At 38.4% G+C, this 24,291-nt stretch overlaps 1 protein-coding gene across 3 annotated transcripts in view; it reads left to right on the forward strand.

Annotated features, from left to right (window-relative positions):
• l(2)gd1 (lethal (2) giant discs 1) overlaps window positions 1-24,291 on the forward strand; it is a 473,445-nt gene that overhangs the window by 112,991 nt on the left and 336,163 nt on the right. For all 3 annotated transcript variants that reach the window (XM_090391229.1, XM_090391230.1, XM_090391231.1), the window contains exon 7: window positions 10,486-10,598. In XM_090391229.1, coding sequence (XP_090247355.1) covers window positions 10,486-10,598 — 113 coding nt within the window. The remainder of the gene's footprint in view (window positions 1-10,485; window positions 10,599-24,291) is intronic.

Genomic DNA, 24,291 nt, shown 5'->3' on the forward strand with positions numbered 1-24,291 from the left:
ATCAACAGTGTAGCTATTTTATAACACAGGGAACCATCCATTGTGACATGATAAAATAGACCATTTTTGTCAGCATTGCATATTCCATCAGCACTTAATTTTTGAAGCAAGATTACATAATTTTTCTAACACTCCATGTGATAGAGGTTATTATTTGGCCTATTTAAATTGCATTGTGTCCCCAATACACCAAGTAAATTCTTGTTATATTCTCATTTTGTTTTTGCCCTTCCAGAGTTGTCCTAATAATGGCTGTCCCAATTAAATAACTGGAATCTACTGCATTAAAAAGTGCTTTAATACCAAATAATGGGCTATCCTATTTCTAATCATCCCTAAACTTAATTTTTTATATCTAACTATTTACCTCCTCAGCTCACTCGGCAATCATCAGTATCTGTTTGGTGAATTTTTATGCTACCTCATGTGTGCAACGCCAATTAAGTGTTTACTGAAATCCCAAATAAATCTTCTTATAGACTATCGTGGTCTATTTTCCTCATGATCTTCGACAAAAAAGTGGTTCATGAGGCAATCTTCCTGAATTTATTTATTTATTATTATGGCAAAAGGAATACAGAACAGCTACAGGTCAATATCCAGTCTGGAAAGCCAATCCAAGGCCTCAACCATCACCTTGTGGATGTCCCGTAGGACATCACCATGAAATTGGCACCTTGGGCAGTCGTTAAATATGAGTAATTGTCTGAGCCACTGGAGAACAATCACAGTAAGGATGTCTATCAACCTCCATTTATGTAGTAGGTAGTCACATCTGCCCTGGTTAGTTCTGATCGTGTTGATTGATGACCAAATCTTCCTAGGAAGAGCAAAACCAGGCTGCAGAGCACTGGGATCTTCTACCAGGAAGCCGTTTGTTTGGAGATTGTTGGACCAGTATTCTCTCCACATGTCAGGTGTTGATGGCAGGGCAGCTTAAGAGAGTTCATCCATGGACCAGAAAGGCTTTCTAGATTTTAGGCGAAGACTAAGTGGATTTATGAGAGTCTGGTGCAGGGGCAGGAGTGGATTGTTCGTTGCTTTATTAAATTCTTTAATCGAGGCTTGTCTTCTCTGTATGTTAGGTGAGCAATGTTAGGTAGGACAGGCAGCCAGGAGAGAGGGGTGCTTCTCACTGTCCCACTAATTGTGTGCATGGTAGAGTTTAGCTGGGTGTCTATAATGTTAGCGTGTGCACCTCTTTCCTTCCCAGACAGGGACACAATATTTTGTTGCAGAGAATGCGAGGGGCTAGTGCAGATGACCTTAGGACTTCTGCACCACAACCCCAGGTTGTTCCAGCAAGCCTTGAAATGATATTGTTTCTCATTTTAATTTTGTTGGACAGGTTGGTGATGTGCCTTTTATAGGTTAGGCTTCTGTCCAGGCTCACTCCAAGGTATTTCGGGTGAGCCTCGTGTTCTACCATTTTTCCACAGAAAGAAAGGTTGAAGTGTCAATTCATCTCTGCATTGCTCAGGTGAAATACTGTGGACAGTTTTTGGTGGATTTGGCTTCAAGTACCACTGCTTGAAGTACTCTTCCAGGATGTTCAGGTCTGTGTTCAAGGTTGATTCCAGGTTGGCAAAGGAGGTAGATTGATGTAGGATCGCTAGGTTATCAGCGTACATATACTTGCTTGAGCTGGTTTGTGGTAAGTCGTACACTCAGATGTTAAAGATTAAAGGGGATAACACAAAGCCCACCCTGTGAGAGACTTGTGAAGGAATCTGAGCCTGCTCTTTTTTTCTGCCAATATGGACCCAGATCTTTCTGTTGGAGAGAATGGATTCAAAAAGCTGGAAAGTTTTTTTGCACCTTATAATATTTCCTAGCTTTAGGAGGAGACCTCTCATCCAGACTGTGTCATAAGCTGATGTTAGGTCAATGAAAGTGGCTCTGGATTTAAGTTTCTTCTGGAAGCCTGCTTCAGTCTGTGTTGTCAGGGCCAGGACCTGGTCACAGCAACTTCTTCCCCGCCTGAAGCCAGCTTGTTCAGTCGGAAGTGTTCTTTCGATGAGTAGTGAAATTCTTTTAAGGAGAATTCTTTCAAAGAGCTTAAAGGTGGAGCAAAGCAATGAGATAGCTCGTAGATTTTTGACATCATTTGGATCTTTCCCTGGTTTGGGCACGGTAATTATTTTGGCTTCCCACCACAGATTTGGTAGTTTTCCAGTAATTATAATTTTTTGAGAAAAGTACGGCCAGCCATGTTTGGTCTTGTTGACCGAAATGCTTTAGAAACTCCGGGAGGATACCATCCACTCCTTCAGCCTTGCCATTCTTGGCAAGTTTTAAGGCTACCTGTACCTCTTCCCAAGATACTGTGTGTACAAGTTCAGGAAGCTCAGGGCCCATCTTCAGGATTTGTCTGATGGAAGAGTGCACAGTAATTTTGCTGATAGAGCTGGTACATATCTTGGAGGTTTTCAATAAATGATTAGCCATTTGATCAGAAGTTATCTTTGTTGTTTTGTGTGTTGTTGGTTCTTCCCCATCTAATTTTCTCAGAAGTGACTGGCTTTTTTGGCTAGATGTGGTGAAATCGAGTTCATGGATGGTTGAGATCCATCTTTCCTTTCTGTTTTTATTCAGCGTTGCTATGAGCTCCTTAGCAACACTTGGATCTCAGTCTCTTTTTTTTCTAAAGTCTATATTTGGCTAAAAGTTCCTCAGTTTCTCTACTCCAGCATGGATGTATTGTTTTCTGTAGCCTCTGGGAATAGAGGCTTTGAAAACAATACATCCATATAGTTTTGCTTAGTTTAACAAATCTTTAATAGCAATTAGGGTTTGGTAGAATTGCTCTAATGGTTTGCTCGATTTGTTTCTGAAATGTATTCCAGTTGGACCTGTGAAGGTTACATCTAGCGATTGGTGTTCCGCTGATGACTGGGATTGAAGTGCCAGTCTCTATTAGTGTAAGACAATGCTGACTATTAGGGAATCTGTTGAGGATGGTTCAGGTTGTTGCAGAGGATTATCTTTAGAGACTATGCATGGGGTGTAGGTTCTGTTCCATCTGGCTGAGTGGAGAGTGCCTTCCTGCTTGGCATTGTAAATCAAATACAGGTTGTATGTATCCATCCAGTTAACTAGATTATTACTGTCCCAGCTGTTAGCGGAATAGCCCCACATGGTGTGATGAGAGTTGAAGTCACCAACATAGATAGCAGGGTAAGGTGGTGGCCGGTCCATCTGATCAGGCCGGGATTGCGATCGTGGTTAGTAGACATTGTAGATGGTGGTATTTTGAACTTTGCTACCTATGGAATATTCTGCATCAAGTACACATTGGGTTATACTTGAGGCCAGGCCGGATGTAGGTTGCCAGGCCATGCTTGGGACGGCAGTTATAAGACACGAGAATTAGCCCTGGGATCTTTAGTCTATTGAGCGCTGTGTCAGATACAAGGATTTTCTGGAGAGCCAAGATGGCAATTACTTTGTCTTTGGTTATTTTGCCAATGACTTCGGCTTTGGATTTAGATAGTCCTTCTATGTTTAAGGAACATATATTGAGAGAGTGTTGTTTAGGGGGGACTGTAACTTATTATTCGAAGCTTGCCCTTCACCCAAACAAGCAACGCAATCCTTGTTATTCCTGGCGACGATCGAGCCGGCATGGAGTTTTTTAAGTTTTGTATTCATCATAGTTGCTGTAAGTGGTCCAGGAGGCATGGTACCTTTGGATGCCTTGTTTGAGACATTAGCTTCATGTTACCTGAAGCTAATGTCTTCAGGTAACATGAAGACATTAGCTTCATCTCTGGGGCCTCTTTTGTCTGAAGCACCAGCAATGTACCACAAGGTAACACTACTGGCTGAGAGCAAGCAAAAGCATTATTCATTTCACTGGAAAATTTACTAAATTGTTCAAAGTCTGAATCTTGTGATTCAAAGATTGCTTGAGCCAAGAAGTTTAAATGCTTTTTCTAGGCCTTTTAAAGTGAAAAACATATTCATTATCTTCTTTGTCTTTTTCTTCTTCGTTTCGTTCTTGTTCCTCTAATTCAAGAAGATCATTGGGTGAGAGTTCTTGAAGCAGCTTATTAACATCACCTTCTGAAACTGGTTAGCCATACCTAAGATTGCTTGAGTTTCAGAATTCACAGTCTTTGTTGGATTTAAAGCCTTTGAAATTATCATTAAACTGAGGACAAAGTTTATGCCTTTCATAGTTTTTTTCGTAAACTTTATGCCAGGCACTCTGCGTTACCTGAATTGCATCTAAAATATTAAATCTCTTCCAGAATTCTTTGATAGAAAAGTTTCCATCTTTATCAGTTGTTTCTATTAACATTTCAAGAGTCTCTTTGAGATAATGTGCTTTAAACGTATTAAGGCAAATGTAAGCTACTGATGAGGGATGGCTAGGTGCATTATCAGTTATCAGAAGCACTTTAAATGGAATTTGTTTTTTCCTCACAAAAGAGTTTCAGTTCAGGAACAAAGTGATGCATAAGTCATTCTTTGAATAGGTAACCCGTGAGCCAAGGATTCTTATTTGCCTTCCATATTACTGATAGAATATCTTTATTAATTCCTTTTAAGCTTCTTGGATTTTCTGATTGAAGCACAAATAAGGATTTTAACTTGCAATTGACAGTAACATTTTCTCCTAATAGTAGAGTAATGCGATCTTTTGGTGCTTTAAAACCTGGCATTGACGATTCTTCTTTTGTGATAAGTTCTTGCAGGCATCCATTTCCAAAAAAAGGCTCATCAAAGTTAAAAATCTGTGATGACGAGGAATTTCCTTCTTTAATTATTTCTTCTAATTTTTCTGGATAAGTTATTGCAGCATCACTACCAGCGCTTACAGCTTCACCTTATACTTGAATGTTATGCCAACCAGTTCACTTTTTATAGTGGTCAAACCACCCACTACTTGCAGCAAAAGTCTCTTTGCAGTCATCCCCTTTTTTCTTTCAGCATTTTAAAAATGACTAATGCTTTAATACAAATCGTTTCGTAGGTAATGGGCATGTTTAATAGTTGAGTTTGATCTCTTATCCAAGCATTTAAGTTTTTTCCATATGAGGAATTATACTACCTGTTTCTTTATTACACAACCTTGTAGACTGCATAGATTGCACATTATTTACTTCTTTCAAATATTTTTCTTTATCCTTTAAAATGGTACAAACTGTGAAAGTGGCAAGAGAAAATTTCTCAGAAAGAGCTTTAACAGTGCTACCCACTTGATGGCTGGTAATAATTTCATATTTTTCTTTAACGTAATTGCTTTTCTTTGTCAAAAAGAAGCATTGTTGCTTCTTTTTGACATTGTTGGAAAAGTGAAAGGGTTATAGTTAAAAAGAAAACGAAATAAAAAATCAGGTGTAATTGAAGAAATTATGAATAACACACTCATGTCGCCAAGGCTCATGACTGAGGCTCGTTCTAACTGATCATTACATCATTACATACTGAGTAATTCTCCGTACATGCCCCTAATCACCTTTGCTGCACACAGTTTAAAATAAAAATTCTGATCCAAAAAATTCGTAAAGCGGGAATTCATAAAGTGAGAACTACCTGTGTATATGTGTGTGTGTGTGTGTCTCTGTCTGTCTGTCATTTGCAGAATCTTGTTTCTTTCTTGTAATTTCATGTCTGTAATGTAATTCCCTTTAATTAACAGTAGGAATAAACTGGGTTAAAACATTTGAGTCCTTGGCCTTTCTTGTGTTCATACCTGATGCGGTAATTCTGTCTGTTACTTTTGAAGATGGCTTTCTCAAAAGTACTTATATAAATAACTAGATATTGAGGGCTAAAGGCTATTAATAAATAGTAATGATCATCGGTAAGATATTGTAAAGCATAAACTTAAAACATGGTAGCAAATTAAACCATAAACTTACAATATGGTAGCAAATCATCTGTTAGATAACAGCATAACTGAATATGTATGGACAAATTATTCAGGTATACTTAAATTGTTCTGAAGTTTTATCAGGTCATGAAATATTAGGAGTCATTATTTTGACTGACATAGTTGTAATTTAGAACAGAACTGATATTCTAATTGGTCAGTCAGTAATGAAATACTATAGCTCATCAGTTTCACTAACAATACTATTGTTAGTGAAACTGATGCATATTTGCTAAGGAATTTTTCATTACTCAGTGCGATACTGCATCCTTGTCTGTTTGTTTTCCTGAAGCCACAAAAACTGTTTTCTTTTTCCTCTCCAAAACTGATTTCCTGACTATTATGATTACAGCTATTTTGCCTGCTTCAGTTTAGGAGTACCCCTGTTTAAATGTTATTGGCTATTTACTCATGGATTCTTAGGGCATTATGGGTGTAGATGTACTAAAAAGTATATGTAGCCTAAGGAATAGAAAATTGCACATACCTTTTTCTGGGTGTTGTGGCTTTTCCTCAGTCTGCGATGTCGAAAACTGCAGAGTGTGTGTGTGTGGAAGGGGGGGGGGTAGGCAGTTTGGTAGAATAAGTTAGAAAAACCCGGGTTTTTTTCGTAACATATAGAAACATATACTTTTATATAGGGTGGGGAAAAAATGAAAGGGTTAATTTTTTTAAAATAGGGAGGGGGAAGGGGAAAGGTGGTTGACGGGGTGTGGACCATTTCGACTATTCGTGGTCGTCATCTGAACACATTGGGAAAGTGGAAGCCTTTTTCGACTATTCGTGGTCGTCATCTGAACACATTGGGAAAGTGGAAGCTATGTCAGGTCGGGTGAGTGCTTCTGCTTTAGAGGTGTTTGTGTTGTCTCCTATTGGTCGGGGTTGTGACCTCAATTTTATGTTGTGAAGCTTCCAAACCTCGGAGATTATGTAGGGCCTGTGTACATTGATAGAGTTCGCGTCACACTTTATAGCTATTGTTTCCGATATTCTGAGCATTGTTTCGTTGTCTTGTCTGTCTATTATGATGGCCTTGTCTATCTGCGGGGTGTGTTTTTGTTCAAGGGCGTGAACAGCTATTTCCGTTTTTCCTGTGTTGTGTATACGATTTTTCTTTTTGATGTTGCGTTTTTTAGTGTTTAAATGTTCTGGAATAGGGATGTTACAGTCACGGAAGTGTTCTTGTAGTCTTGCCCATAAAGACCTGATGGTGGAACCTGTGTAGGTAATGTCACAGTCTTTTTGGCAGGGAAATTTATAGACTACATTGTGCTGTTCAAATATTTCTTTTTGTGTGTGAGGTTTGGTGGATTTTAGGAGGTTTGCCAGTTTTTGGCTAGTGGTGAATACCAGTTTGTAGTCAGTATGTTTGAAGATGTATTTATAGGCTTTGTATGTGTTTTGGGTGTATGGTAGTTTGATAATTTTTTTTTTGTGTAGGGAAGTTCGTTTTGGTACTTGGGTTGTTTTGGCGTTTTTTTGCCGTCTTGTTTGCGTAGGCTTCCACTTTCCCAATGTGTTCAGATGACGACCACGAATAGTCGAAATGGTCCACACTCCGTCAACCACCTTTCCCCTTCCCCCTCCCTATTTTAAAAAAATTAACCCTTTCATTTTTTCCCCACCCTATATAAAAGTATATGTTTCTATATGTTACGAAAAAAACCCGGGTTTTTCTAACTTATTCTACCAAACTGCCTACCCCCCCCCCCTCCACACACACACACTCTGCAGTTTTCGACATCGCAGACTGAGGAAAAGCCACAACACCCAGAAAAAGGTATGTGCAATTTTCTATTCCTTAGGCTACATATACTTTTTAGTACATCTACATCCATAATGCCCTAAGAATCCATGAGTAAATAGCCAATGACATTTAAACAGGGGTACTCCTAAACTGAAGCAGGCAAAATAGCTGTAATCATAATAGTTTATAAAGAGGAGTAACATGGGAGTTTTTCCCAGAAATAATATACATGATTTCCTGACTTTTAACCATTGTTTTGCTGTTTATGTTTTTAGTATGCCATTGATTTTTTGGCCTTTTATGGGTGTACTTTTATTTTAAAAAAAAATTAACAATGATTATGTTCTGTTTAAGTGATTGAAAAAAGAAATTCCGAAAAAATTATAAAAAATGTATTTTTTAGAAAATAAGGGATAAACATCCTTTGTTGTTTTATAGCTAGTAAGCGAAATTAAAGATCGATAACTACGATCTATAAGTTTCATGCCGAAAAACTATCGGCGAAGGCAATTCAAAGTAAAGGTGGAGCAAGCTCCCTCGCTATTCTTGATATTTTCACATAATGTAAAACACAGCTCCTAGGAGATGTAATACTGTCATTACATTATGAGGAGAGGTCACTACCCAGACCGGTTTCAACCTTTTTTGAGGTCTCATCAGTGAGTAGGTAGACCTGGAAGATATCAAAGCTTAGTGAAAAGAACTTGCATACCTTCACTATACGAATGCCATAAAGGTGTAATTATATTTTAGTTAAGATAAAAAGTCAAATGGCTAGTTTTCTGGCACCTTAATATAGAAAATAAGGGGATAAACATCCTTTGTTGTTTTATAGCCAGTAAGCAAAACTAAAGATCGATAACTACGATCTATAAGTTTCATGCCGAAAAACTATCGGCGAAGGCAATTCAAAGTAAAGGTGGAGCAAGCTCCCTCACTATTCGTGATATTTTCTAATAATGTAAAACACAGCTCCTAGGAGATGTAATACTGGCATTATACTATGAGGAGAGGTCACTACCCAGACCGGTTTCGATCTTTAGTTTCACTTACTGGCTATAAAACAACAAAGGATGTTTATCCCCTCATTTTCTATATTAAGGTGCCAGAAAACTAGCCATTTGGCTTTTAATCTTAACTAAAATGTATTTTTTTTTAAATATCAGTCCTACACATGAAATGTTGGAAAATCTATACACGTCAGTTGTGTAGGAGGAAGGTTAATGGGCATGGGTTATGTTTTTCTTTAAGAGCTGAAGGTGGTTGTCTTTGAGGAAGACATTGAGAGAGAGTCTCTTCCAAAGAGAACAGAGGCAGGTAGAATGAAAGAGGAGAAGAAAGATAAGTTGGTTTGGTAGAGGAGTTTGACAGTAATATAATACAGAAACAGAATGATGTTTTTGAGAAAATTAGGAGTTACTCTTGATCCCTCTCTCACAGAGAGAGAGAGATCATTTAATCAAATTGCCCTCTACAACAAACATTATTTAGTTGGGGGGGGGGGGTAGTGTACTGCTCCAAATGTTTGATGGGCAGGCAGAAAAATACACCTGCTTCTTCAGAAGTCAAAGAGGTATTGGCTGAGATGCACTTGTGCTGGGTAAGGATAGAGGTTAAGTTTGCCCAAGAATAGAAATCTAATGGAGATCTGGGTATTATCAAAAAGTAAGGAAAATTGAAGTGGGATCTTGTGAAAAATAACACAGAACTGTATTTTGTTAGCATCCTAATCTTACTGATAAATTTTAAAACCTTGGTTATGGAAGATCTTGAAGTGTTCAATGATTGTACATTGCAGAGTTAATCAAGTGAGGAAGAAGAGTGGAGTGTACCATCATATGCAGTGCTATAGATAGGATTTAAGGTCAATGAGAGAAGATCATTTATGCTTTTACTCCTAAAGAGCTGCTCCAGCATTGGTGGGAATATGCAATTTTACTTTCTTAGAAGACAGAAAATAGCCAGCTTGCTTTGATCAACAAGTTTGATAAATATGTTTTTGAACTAGTTGGTACTTAAAGAAGTAAAATTATGTTTAGGTGCTAGCTTTGTCAGCATCTCTGTAAGAGATCATTGTCTTGTTTATTTTATTCTCTTGATGATATGATTTATATAAGGAAATAATATGAAAGTGTCTCAGTATATCAAAATTATTAATTCATCAAATCTGAGGAGCAGGGATGGGAAAACACACAGAATCCCACTTGCCGTGGAAACTTGTAAGTGTTGTATCACATCAGTCTTAGACTGCAAAGAAAATGAAACTGCTTTCTTGTTAGAGAGAGAGATAGAGAGAGAGGGAGAATTTTATTACATTCATATTTTCCAGTTTATTTCACTATTAAATTTATTGATGTGATAAAGAAAACAGATAATAAAGAATGCAAAAATGAAAAGAACATTAATGAAAATAATTAAAGAGTGAAAACTTAAATATTTTGGACATCTAACTAGACAAGAAGGCATTCAGAAATTAATATTAGAAGGAAAATTGGATGGAAAAAGAGGGAGAGGTAGACCTATGAGAATGTGGTTTGAAGACATTAAGGACTGGACTCGCTTGAATTACCATAAATGTTCCAGAGCAGCAAAAGAAAGAAAAAGGTTCTTTGCATGGTTGCCAACCTCCTTCTAGGGGATGACACTTGAAGAAGAAGAAGATAAAGAAGATACCCATGAAAGTAGCATTAAAGTAATGTAACAAAAACACTGGGCATTTCTTGTGTTATATACTGTTGAAAAATATAAAATATTCTGATAGTACTGAAGCCATTTGTTATAAATATAGTATTCTAAAATGTGTGTCATTTAAGTCAATGGTTAAATAATAATTTATAAAAATAATACCTCTTCTCAGGCACAACACGTCCATTATTGTGTTCAAGGCGAGATCAGTATAAAATAGCTGCCCTTAAAGCAAAAAAAGCTGGTGATAACCAAACTGCATTAAAATATGTTCGAATTGCCAAGGTATGCATGTATGTTCTATGTTTTTAGGATAATATTATTACTTTGTAATTGTTTTTTAAGAAGTTTTGTTCACCATTGATGATTGCAACTTGATTCTGCAGTTGAATAAACTATCTTATCCAAGGTACAAGTTGTAAAATACCTGATATAATGATTTTATTTTCATTCAGCACTCTAAAGAAAGAAATGGTGTGACAGCTTTATTTTAATAGGACATTCTGCTACATCTCATAGATAGCCCTACTTGTAAAAGATTATCTTTGAAATGTGTGAAGTTAGTCCATCTCTATATGCCCTCTCCTTTAAAAAGCCTATAGAAAACATTCTGTGGCAATAATCAGGTGGACTGAAGTTGATAACAATCACCAAATGTTGACATGATTTCTTCTTTGCACAGGGTGTAAGCTCTTTGCACAGAGATTTGTTTTAACCCATATTTCCTTCATTCTCTGAAATCCCATCTTCCGCACACACACGCGCGCGCACACGCACACACACACACAGATGTAGTATGCCCACAGATTCAAGACCCTTCGACACTTCTGTGCATGTCAACAGGAGGAGAATCCATTCCGATAATAGGGTAATCAGTTATTGTGGGATGAGTTGTTTATTATTACACATCGGAAAATTAACTTCTCTTTTATGATCATTGTAATTAACTATATTGCTTGTATAACAGTTTGAAAATTTTACCTATAAAGTACGTGATTTCACGTGTTGGCGATCGATTCGTACGTCCTTCATTTCTTTCTCCCCTTCATCATGAATCGACTATTCTTGGCAAGATGCCAAGCAGGGATCTACAAACTGTGGGTGAACTATAATATTGGTACGTTTCTTTGGACATTCTGTGTGCTGTATTTATTATGAATAAATGGTTTAATATTATATAATATTAATAAATAAATAAAGTTTAATAAATATTATAATGTTTTAAGAGTTCCTTACAGAGAGATATGTATTTGTCAAGATCATTGTAATTCTGTATTTATTATATTTTTTGTGTTTCTGTTTTGTGTTGTGTGCAGTTTTGAACGTGAGTGAAATGGCAGTGAAACATCAGATGGCGTGAAAGATGAACACAAGTGGCATGGATTTTTTGAAAATGGTGAGATGCCATGAATGCAGTATGTATGCTTGAAGATATATATATGTGGAGAGGAAAAATAAGAGAGACGAGAGAGAGTTTGGGTGTATAAGAAGTACAGCATACCTATGGATTATGAGATATCATTGAATGTAAGTGGTAGTGGGCAAAAGATCATGGATGTAGCTACAGGAGTAAGCAGAGTTGATGGTACGGCTGAGTGCTTGAGCAGTAACGATACAACAGTGGGTGAAGGTAGTGATGAGTTAATGAGGTTGTATGGTAAGACAGCATTCAGAGATCATTGTCTTGTTTATTTTATTCTCTTGATGATGTGATTTATATAAAGAAATAATATGAAATTGTCTCAGTACATCAAAATTATTAATTCATCAAATCTGAGGAGTGGGGATGAGAAAACACAATGGTGAGATGCTGTGAATGCAGTATGTATGCTTGGGATGAGATTGAAGAAATTTATGTGGAGAGGAAAAATAAGAGGGATTAAAATATTTTTATTGTATAAGAATTGCAACATACTTATGGATTATGAGATATCATTGAATGTAAGTGGTAGCAGGCTGAAGATCGTGGATGTAGCTACAGGAGTAAGTAGAATTGATGGTACAGCTGAGTGCTTGAGCGGTACCAGTACAACAGTGGGTGAAAGTAGTGATGAGTGAATGAGGTTGTGTGGTAAGGCAGCATCCGTAGATGATGGAAAGTTAGGGCGGTAAGTGGTTATGAGAGATGGCAGGGAGTTTGCGATAGTGAGTGGCAAGAAGACAGCAGATGCGCATAGTAGTGAAAATGTGTTTTGAGTAAATGCCACTAAAAAATTAATTTCATTCAAGATATGAAAGCAGAGGTGTGCAAAGATGAGGCAAGAGATTAAATGTATGAAGAATAAACTGAGGAGAATTACGGATTTGTAATGGAATGTGAGGAAGAATGGGACAAAAGATTTGAAAGTATTATCGAATGATTTGAGAGTGGCAATGGATGGAAATTTGATGATAAGAGATGTGGTGAATGAAAAGGTGCTCAAGTTGTGTTTTCTGGACAGTAGAATGAGCAGGGTGGTTGAATCATTGGATTAAAGAAGTACATGAGCAAAAGAGTTGGTAGTGTTAGTTGACACGAGTAATCTGATTGGTAACAAGAAGAATGTAAGAAGAGATGTCATGAGGCTGTTCAGGAGAGTGAAAGATAACAGTGTAGTAGATAAGGTAGTCAGCATGTTGCCCAGGTATGATAATGATGAGTTAGAAGGCAAGCGAAGATTATGAATGGTATGCTAGCAGAGTTTTGTGTGGGGAGAAAGGAATTCATTTTGTGAATGTGTGGGATGAGTTTGAGCGGTGAATAGAGCTGTATAAAACAGATGGGCTACATTTGAATGGATTTGGTGTGAGTCAGTTGGAGAAACTGTTGCTGCAAGAGAGAATGACTGTTGCCCAGTAAGTCATTCTCTCTCTGCATTTTTGAAAATTATGGAGACAACTACCGTGTTTGAATAAAAACTTTAGTTTAATATAACTAAAATCTACAGTCGACGTTTCGACCTTTATGTCAAGGTCATCTTCTGGAGCATACAACTATACACAGAAAACAAGCTACACTACACTCAAACTGGTTTGTTAAAGATACTGACCAACCACTACAACAATTGTTGGCCTGACCTCTGGTGGAAAAAAAAAATTATACATCAACGCTAGAGTCCTATTGTTAGTGTTATCTGTTGTTTTTGAAATACATTGGGTGCAACAACAAGTATCTATCTATATACATATATTAACATCATGATTATACTTGTACATTCCAGCCAGTTGGTATGGAATGGTTTCTAATACTAGTTGAAGATTGGTTAGAGTCCTGACTTGTGCTGAATCTTATATACTAGGTAGGCTGAATGTGCGCCATCCAGATCCTTGGAATTTTCATGCCATCTTTGTTGTTGATATTTGGGTGGTTTATCAGGATTTAAGGAAGCCTGCGAAATCCTGATAAACCACCCATATATAGATAGATACTTGTTGTTGTGCCCGTATTTCAAAAACAACAGATAACACTAATAATAGGACTCTAGCGTTGATGTATAATTTTTTTTTTCCACCAGAGGTCAGGCCAACAATTGTTGTAGCGGTTGGTCAGTATCTTTAACAAACCAGTTTGAGTGTAGTGTAGCTTGTTTTCTGTGTATAGTTGTATGCTCCAGAAGATGACCTTGATATAAAGGTTGAAACGTCGACTGTAGATTTTAGTTATATTAAACTAAAGTTTTTATTCAAACATGGTAGTTGTCTCCATAATTTTCAAAAATGCATTCGGATCACCGTGTAAGCTTAAAAGAAAGGATTCATTCTCTCTCTCTCTTGCAGCAAGGTGGCAAGGCAGGCAAGTTTCTGAATGGAGAGGTAAGTGGCACCAGTGAAGCGAATAGGAGAGAAGGAACACAGAGTGGATAGGGAAACAGGGGAGGTCAGAGTTGATAGGGGGACAATGTGTGAAAAGTGTAGATGATGGTTTCAGGAGTAGAGTGCACAAGATATGTGTGAGTTCACAAGAATGGATTAAGACAGTCAAGGATGTAGGGGTGATATTTAGGTCTGGGGAAGGGCATAATATCAGTGATGATAGACAGGAATGTGCAGGGAAGAGTGTAGAAGAGTCATTTCTGAGAAGTGGGGTAAGTGTGACTTGTTATGGAAACAGAAATTAGCTAGTGTGTATGTTTACAAATGCTAGAAGTATTCGAAATAAGGGGAATGAAATTGTAGTATTGATAGAGTTAATTTGCCCAAAAATTGTTGGTATAAGTAAGACATGGTTGAACGAGGATGACATTCTGACAGAAATAGAGATCGAGGGTAAGTAATCTTTTGCGCAGACAGACAAAGCAAAAAGGGAGGAGTAGTGTTATTATTGAATACAGAGGAGTTGTGCCCATCTAGGGTGTATATATGCAAGGAGTAAATGCTGACAGTGGTTTTGAAGCAGTATGGTGTGAAGTGGGAGTGGAAAGGATGAAAAGTTTAGTAGGGTGTTGCTATAGACCTGGTAATGTGGAAGATAGTGAGAAGGTTTCGACAAATTTATCTGGCTAATAAGAAAAGGGTGATCATTATCAGTGATTTCAGTTATGGTAATATAGACTGGAATGAGAGATAACATCAGCAACTAAAGGAAATGAATTTCTTGAGTTTTTAAGCGATAACTACTTTAAGCAGTATGTAACAGAGCCACACGTGGATCGAGGGTCATGGATTTAATTATCTCATCAGAGGATATTGTTGTAAATGAAGTGTTGCACATCCTCCAGTTGGTGAAAGTGACCATGAAGGGATCACTTGAGTGGTGGTGGCCAGCCATATCAGGACTTTTGTGAGAAGGATTGTGGGCAGGTGATTATGGCAAACTTAGGTGGGCAGCTTGCATTATTATCATGGAATGAGGAATTGTGTGGGAAGGAAATCAGTACTGCTTGGTCTTTCCTCAGAAATTATCTGGCAGAGGCAATATCTGAGTATGTTCCATAGGTCAGGAGATTAAATAAGGTAGGTGTAAAATGAATGACTGAAGTGGTGAGGCATGCAATCTGGAAGAAAAAGGCATTGTGGAAATGACACAAGATGAGCGGAGATAATCAGTTACATGAGGAGTACAAAGAGCAAGTAAGGAAGGTGAATCAGTAAAGATAGCAAAAGTGCGGTATGAGCGGCAGTTAGCAAGTGATGCGAAAAGAAATCCTAGGGAGTTTTTTTTTTTTTTTTGATATATCATTCTTCCATTATCACTGTTATCAGTGATAATGGAAGAATGATAAACAATCAGAAGGATATAGTAGAGGTGTTAAATGAGCAGTTCATTAAAGTATTTCATCCTTGTGATTGTAACATAATGCAGAACTTCAGAAGCAGTGAGAATGGAGGGAGGAACCACTGATGGTGAGTGAGGAGGAGGTATATAAGGAATTGAGTAAATCTGATGCAAGGCCATAGGACTTGATGGTATATCACCATGTCTTGAGAAATGTTCCATGTAGTTAACAACAGCTTTTCGATATATGGTCAGTAGAAGGAAGAATGATGATGAGAGGATGACTATTATCAGTGATAATGGGAGAATGATAAACTGAGGACGATATAATAGAGGTGTTAAATGAGCAGTTCATTAAAGTATTCCATCCTTGTGATTGTAACATAATGCAGAACTTCAGAAGCAGTGAGAATGGAGGGAGGAACCACTGATGGTGAGTGAGGAGGAGGTATATGAGGAATTGAGTAAACCTGATGCAAGGCCATGGGACTTGATGGTATATCACCATGTCTTGAGAAATGTTCCATGTAGTTAACAACAGCTTTAATGTACATTTTTAACATGAGTATTAGATTAGTCTAGGTCCCAAAGGAATGGAAAGATGGCAAAATTGTTCTGCTCATAAAGGGCGTGATAAGACTAAAGCTTTGAATTATAGGCCAATCTACTTGTCTGTAGTTGTGGTCAAGGTGTTGGAGATGCTAGTGAGGACAAGGATTCAGAACTGGATGGAGAGCAGTAGAATTCTCTTTAATGGACAGCATAAGTTTGCTAAAGGAAGATCATGTTTTAGAAATCTGCTTATTATAATACAACAACATAAGATGACGAATACATTGGGCAAGGAGGATGCATATACAGTAGTATATTTAGATTTTGCGAAGGCTTTCGATAGATTTCCACATGACAAACTTGTAGTTAAATGGAAACATGGGGTTGCATAGTAGATTAGTGTGTTGGATTGGAGATTGACTGCCTGATAGGTATCAGCAGGTTGTGTATGGGAGAATGATGTCTCAGAAGAGGAAAGTCACTAGTGGCATGTCCCAGAGGTCTGCTTTGGGATCATTGTTGTTTAATTTGTATATAAATGACATTGGAAAGGGCTTAAATGGTGATATACAGTTGTTTGCAGATAAATGCAAAGTTGGGGAGAGGTGTGAGAAGTAGAGCAGATGTTGTTGCTTTGCAAGAGGACCTAAATAGACTGTGAATGGGAGGTGTGTGCGTGGGGGGGGGGGTGTCAGTTTAATGTTGCAAAGTGTAAGGTTTTAAAATTTTGGAAGCAAAGATGGGATGCAGACTATAGGATTGGAATATTGATGAAGGATTTTAGGGTTGTGGGATAGAGACTTGAAATTCTGTGGACATTTTACTGGCCTGATTGGCCAAGTGGTTAGCAAATCAATTCTCCAGCCCCCACCCCCAAAAAAAGGCTGCGAGTTTGAATCCTGCAGTGGGCATGGATGTTTGTGGTTGTCTGTGAAAATGTGCTAGTGGTGGTGGCGAACAGTAGATAGTGTAGATGATGGTAGTTGCAGTTCACTAGTTGGTGAATTGTGTGGTGGAGACAGAGTTGTAGAGTAGGTGCCCTTCCTCGATTAAGTCTTTGGACTCCTTGGAGGTGTAACTTAATAATAATAATAATAATAATAATACGAGGTGGTATCAAAAGGTTTCGAGACTAGTTTTGTAACACGCCAACAGATGAAGGTCGGTGCTCCCTGTGACTGTGTGACTGCACACACAGTCACAGGGAGCACCGACCTTCATAAGTCAGTGTGCCAAAAGACATTGTCCTGTGTACATCGGGAGCTGTGCAACTGGTGCTATTCTGACCACGTGCGTTACCACATCTGCGATTTCATCATGGACAGCAAGTTAGAACAAAGAGCGAACATGAAATTCTGCATGAAACCGGGCAAATCTGCCATAGAGACATTTGACATGATTCGGCAAGTTTACAGCAATGCTGCAGTGAGTCGTTCGAGGTGTTTTGAGTGGTATGTGCACTTCAAAAGCAGAAGAACATCACTGGAAGACGATGAGAGATCAGGAAGACCTTCAACGAGCTCAACCCCTGAAAATGTCAAAACCATTCGGCAACTTGTGCATGAGGATCATCGGTTGCTGCCATTGCTGCCATTGTTGGTGTGTAATACGGAACAGTCCAGCCAATCCTCAGGTGTGATTTGAACATGCACCATGTTGCTGCCAAGTTTGTCCCCAGGCTGCTGACCCAGGAGCAGAAGGAACACTTCGTCGAAGTCTGCCAAGAACTCCGTCAGCCTGCCGTGGATGACCCATTCTTCATGTTGAGGATCATTATGGTGACGAAACTTGGGTGTACAGGTACGACCCTGAGACGAAGCAACAGTCTTCACGGTGAAAGAGCCCATCATCTCCATGACTGAAAAAGGCGAGGCAGGTCCGCAGCTTGACCAAGTGCATGCTCATCATCTTTTTCGACATTCGCAGCATTGTGCATCAAGAATTTGTCCAGAGGGGAGACCGTCAATAGCGAGTTCTACTGCCAAGTTTTAAGGCGTCTGAGGGAGGACATTTGGCGAAAGCAACTGAATCTGTGACGCGCGAAAAACTGGATGCTCCATGTCGACAATGCACCCTGTCACTGAGCTCTCCTCACATGTGAGTTTGTCGCCGTAAACATGATCTCACTTACGCACCAATCCTACTCGCCAGATTTAGCTCCTGCAGACTTTGCCCTCTTCCCAAAGATGAAGATCCAGCTCAAAGGTCAGCGTTTTGACACCATTGCAGAGATCCAGCACGAATTGCAGAAAGTGCTTGACATGCTTCAAAGAGAAGACTTCCAGAACGCATTCCAAAAGTATCAGGAACGCTGTGAGTGCTGTATTGCTATGCAAGGGGACTATTTTGAAGGTGATAGTGTGTAAACATAGATAAATAAAGTAATTTCTTCTAAACAGAGCTAGTCTCGAAACTTTTTGATACCACCTCGTAATATAATAAAATTGTGAGGTTGGCACAGCAGATTATGGGAATGATACAGAGAACACCGACATGTAAAAGTAATGCTGTTTTGATTCAATTATATAAGACTTTGATCAGGCTGCATATGGATTACTGTGCATAGATTTAGTCGCCAGGTTTTCAAAAAGAATGATGACATGTTGGAGAGGGTCCAGAGATGATTCACTCAGTTGGTTTCTGGTCTCTGGAATGTGGAAAATGAGTACTGATTGAGAGAATGCAGATTACAGAACTCAGTGGATAGAAGGAAGAGGCAGAGACATGATTGAGACTTATAAGTTGATAAGGAGTAATTACCAGATTAGCATGGATGAGATTTTTCATAGAATATCTGGAGATGGGGGGAGAACAAGAGGCTATCCCTGGAAGCTGCGTAAGGTGTGAACAAAGGGGTGAGGAGGAGATTTTTTGCGTGGAGATAGAGGAAGTAGCACAGATGGACAAAAGTTTTACCCAACAATTTGGGGTGCAATTGCCAGTGGTACTAGCAGTGAGTTTTCTGTTTTTTATCCTTGTTGAATTTAGACTTTGCCCTTTTAATGGTGGTTTTACAAGTGTTGAAGACAACTGTGCAGGCTGTGAAGGAAGCAGGTGTTTTGGTTCCAAGCCACTTGTGAAAAGCTGTTTGCTTTTCTTGGACAGCTCTGTTACACTTCTTGGAGAACCATACTTAGATATGGGTTGGGAAATTTGAACAGAATGAGGAATGAAAGTGTCCATTCCAGTTGAATTATTTCTGTAACAAGATCACAACAGTTATCTGGATCTGAGGAATGAAAACAGTGGTCTGACCACGGAAAGGAGTAAAAGTCATGCAAGTCCATCCACTTGGCATTGTTGCAATGCCTGAGCACGTGAGGTTGTGAATGGCTGAATCTTAATAAGAGGTCCAGAGTGTTGGATGTGTGAAGAGGATTGTCAGGAATTCTGGTAGGGAAATGAATGATCTTGTTTTATGTCCTTGTTTAAGATAAATTTCTGCTTCTCTTCCAGTTTGGTCAGTGAGTAAGTAATATATGTTTCCATAAATCTTCCAGTTACTACATCTGATCTAAGAGCCAGGTTTTACTAATGCCAATAATCATAGGACACAATTTATTCACCACACTCAAAACTGAACCCATTTGTTTATAGACATAAAAAGTTATATCCATTATATATACTTGAAACATCAGAACCGAGTGGATACAGGTCCACCCTGTACCCACTGGTTAATGAGCATAACCATGCTCATTGACTTCCCTAATTTTGCATTAGGTCTTACTCTGTTAAAATTAATTTCTCAAGACTCCTGATAACAAATTCACTGAAGTGCAGACCAACCTTATAAACTTGGAGCTCTACAAACTCATCCAGAACAGGCTTTTACAAACATTCATGCCCATGGCAGGATTTGAACCCATAACCTGTTGGTTGGTGAGTGGGTATGCTACTCACTTTACCAGCATGCCAATTCTTCTACCATCATACGTACACATTCAAAAAAAAAAAAAAAATTACACCCATTTCTTCTTCTTAACTCAGCTGTCATCCTGACAATAGACTAACATTTTTTACTTTTTTTTTTTCACACTCCTTCCAGCAGTTGATTCATATCCTGTTTATCCCTGTTTAAACTTTTTTGTTTTTTCCCCCCATGAGTCCTATAATTACTTTAACCTTCTTTTCTCTTCTTTTCAAGTCGGTTTGCCTCCAGTCAGGAAGAGCGACCATGCAGTCTACTTCTGGGAAGCTACTAAATAAATAGAATTCTCTGTCAAGAAAGAGTTTATGTTGAACTATAAAGCTGGTAATACAGACTTAGAAGGCATTTTGGAACAGTACTATGGGCTTGAGAAGCAACAAAGAAAGAATGTCAGTAATGTATGGGAAGTAGTCACGGATCGTTTGTGAGAAGCAGTATTAGACTGCACACCCATGGTCAGGAGGATAAACCAATTGGAGGTTAATCAGATAAGTAGAGATATAAAGCAAGAATTGCAAAAAAAATAAAACAATGTGAAGAATTATAAAGTGATCAGCATACTCATGAGCAGTACAAAATGAAAGCAAGAAGGGGTCACCCTTCTTGCTTTCATTTTGTATAGTAAGGAAGGCCAGATCAGATTATGAGAGAAAATTAACTAAGCAGGCCAAAGTATCCAGAAGAGTTTGTTATTTAATCAGTAATTATTATTATTATTACCCAAGACCCCCATGGAGTCAAAGACTCATTTAGGAGGTCCTTTTATCATACACGCAGCTCATCATTCCGTGCTTTAAACACTCAAATTCTCTGCAGACACCACACTTTCAGTCAAGATTACAAGGTAGGTGTCTAGATAGAGCTTTGTTCATGAAAACTTAAGCAATTATGTGGATCTAGATAAATGTGTGTGTGTGTGCGAAGGCACCCATGATGCAAGTGAATGACCCAAAGTGCAGAATCTAGTCTCTCGAGCCAAAATATTGAGTAAGGGAATGAATTCAGGAAGTAAAGGTGGTTTGTGTGTGGGGGGGGAGCTAAAGGGATGCTGCAATTTGTATATATATATACTATGTCAGACGTATCCAGAACAAAAGGGAGGAGTTTTTTTCATTGGTTAGTGCAACCTTGCAAAAGTGATAAGTATTAGAGACATGGCTAACAGCAGATGATGTAGTTACAGAGATAGAAAGTGAAGGGTTTAGTATTTTCAGGAAAGATAAAGAAGATAGGATGGGGAGGGGAAAGGGGTACTGTTGATGATGGCAGATGAATTGCAGCCAAAGAGAATAGTAGGAGATAGTTAGGAGGGTGTATGTTCATTTGAACAAGGCTGGTGTGAAATCAAGGCCAATGAGACAAAATATGTGGTTGCTTTATTATTATTGTTATTCCTGATACCTCCAAGGAGTCCAAAGACTCATCATGGGAGGACACCTACAACTGTCTCAACCACTACACCGAACCTCTACTACGAATCATCTCCATCAACGCCATCTACCACCCACCTCCACCACCACCATCACAACTAGTATTTTTTTGTCTGGAAATTGCATGTGTTCTGAAGGGCCAATTTGTCTGTATGCAGGATGAAAAACCTGAGTTTCCAGGAGGAAAAAACCCCGCTACCTCTGTATGAGATCAGCTAACTTACCTTCGATTGAAATCGTCCAGATAAAGATTCCTCCCGTCGTGACGAGAGGATTCTGAGGATGATCTCGAAGCAGACATCAGCAAATTAGTACAATGAGTACAGATTGAGTGATTATTATGGGGGTCTTCAACAATGGCGATATAGACTGGAAGGAAGAAAGATCACATGGCAGGCAGGAAATGGAATTTGTACACCTGCTGAGAGCTATTGACTTGGGGAAAGCATGTGATGAAGGGGAACTCTTGGTGCAATGGTATTGGAGAGCTATTCATAACTAAAGTGGCTACATTGCCTCCAGTTGGGGAAAATTACCATGCAGTCTTGACTTGGGAGATTGTAAAAAATGAGGAATATTCTGTCAAATAAGGGTATATGTGGAATTAAAAGGTAGGTGATTATGACATGCTTAGGAGGAAACTTGAAGCTGTATCATGGCATAAATCTCTGTAAGGGAAGGATGTCAGTTGTACATCGGAGATAGTTAAAGGGTATCTAGTGGAAAGTATATTAAATTGTATATCTGTAGGGTAAGGAGGATTAATCTGGTAGGAGTTAGATGAATAATATCATTAATATTATTTTGCTGTGGAGGATATAATAATATATATCCTCCACAGCAAAAGAAATGCTGTGGAGGATATATATATATATAAGAAAAAAGGTGACCCGCAAACTCATGAACAGTACAGAGGTTAGGCATGAAGTGTGACCTGTATGTTAAGGAAGGCAAAATCAGATTACGAGAAGAAACTAGCTGATCAGGCCAAGGAAAATCCCAGAGTTCTTTTGCTATGTAGAAAGTAAGAGGAAGAATGACTATGGAAGATTAACCTTGATGAGTGCTAATGGCAATGAATTGACAGAAACAGATAAAATAGTTGAGTTACTTAGTGACCACTTTGCAAGGGTATATCATACAAGTGAGGTTAATGCTGTGACATATGTGATAGAAACTTATGTGGAAAGAGAGGTGGATGAATTGGAGGTTCTTGGGATATTGCAGAATCTCAGTGTGAATACAGCTGTGGGATTAGATGGGATATCAGCTTGCATTTTGAGGGAATGTTCAAGGGAAATGCATTGCATTCAACTCTGGTAGAGTTCCAAGGGAGTGGAAAGAGGGCACAGGAGTGGTGGTAGTCAAAAAGGAAATTCAAGAATGGATGGATAAAGATATGATACTGTATGAGGGACTACATGACTTTGTGATGGATCGGTCATGTCTTAATAATTTACAAAATTTTTATAATAAAGTGACAACCAAGTTGGGTAAGGGAAATGGCTCCATGGTGAATCTGCTGGATTTTGCAAAGACATTTGACCGAAAACCACATGGAACTCTTTTACACAGATTAGAACAAATGGGGAGGGATATGACACTGGTTATGTGGATAAGAAATTGGCTGCCGGACAGATATAAAAAAGTGGTATAGGGAAGAACAGAATCCAGGCAAAAGCTGATGACTAGTGGTGTGCAGCAGGGTTCAGTGCTAGGGCCAGTACTGTTTAATTTGTACCTAAATGATATTGAAAATAACCTGAAAGGAAATATTCAGTTGTTTGCTGAGGATGCAAAATTAGGTAAAGTAATAGTAAATCATGGCAATATGAAGAGCTTGCAGGGTGATTTAAATAAACTGTTAGTATGGACAAAAGATAACGAATGTTAGTTTAATGTGGAGAAATGTAAAGTTATGCATTTTGGGATAAATAGATTATGAGCTATGCACCACATTGATGGAATTATACTTCAAGAAATATATGAAGCTAGGGATTTAGGGATAGTGGTGGTGGTTGGTAGACAGAGAGTTGACGTTTGGAGGAAATGCTGCTAAGGTAGCACATAAAATTACTTGGCTATTAAAGAACACACTAAAAAGTAGGTATAAAGAAGTTATTCTTCTTTATAAGGCATGATAAGTTCACATCTGAATTACTGTGCTCAGGTCTCGTTTGGGTTGGGAATGAGGAAGTAGTGGAGTGGATTCAGAGGCTAGTAATGAAGATGGTGAGTGGTATGTAGAACGTTTAAGGATAAATTGAGAGTATGTGCACTGCAGAAGTTGGTTGATAGGTGAAAAAGAGATATGATATGATAGAAACATTTAAGTTACTTAAAGAGTTTTCTAGGATTTATGCAGGAGAAATGTTTCAATATTTAGGTATAGGGGCAGAACAAGAGGTCCTCACTGGAAGTTCAGTAAGAGTGTGGTCAGTAAGGGCATGAGGACTAGATTTTTCACTTGTAGAGTTGAGAATGAATGGAATGGATTGCCAGAGATCAGTTGTTAAAGCTTTTTTTGTTAATGGGTTCAAGGAGAGAAATGATAGATTGTGTGGATAAATTGGGTCTCCCACGATGAGTCCTCTCACTCCATGGGGGTGCCCGTACAATAATAATAATATTCTGCAGGATGATTTAAATAAATTGTCATTGTTGGCCAAGGATAATGATTAACATTTTAATGTTGCAAAATGTAAAGTTATGCACTTTGGGTTGAAAGGTTACATACTATGTATCCCATGGATGGTACAGAATTTCAGGAAATTGATGAAGCTAGAAATTTGGGGATAATGATAGTGGTATTGGACAGAGAGTTGAAGTTCAGAGGACATATCGCAAAAGTTGGTAAAATTGCTCAGAGGACTA

This window comes from Typopeltis vanoorti, chromosome 4 (assembly GCF_054136105.1).
Source record: "Typopeltis vanoorti isolate ZY-2024b chromosome 4, IOZ_Tvanoo_1.0, whole genome shotgun sequence".
NCBI lineage: Eukaryota > Metazoa > Arthropoda > Arachnida > Uropygi > Thelyphonidae > Typopeltis > Typopeltis vanoorti.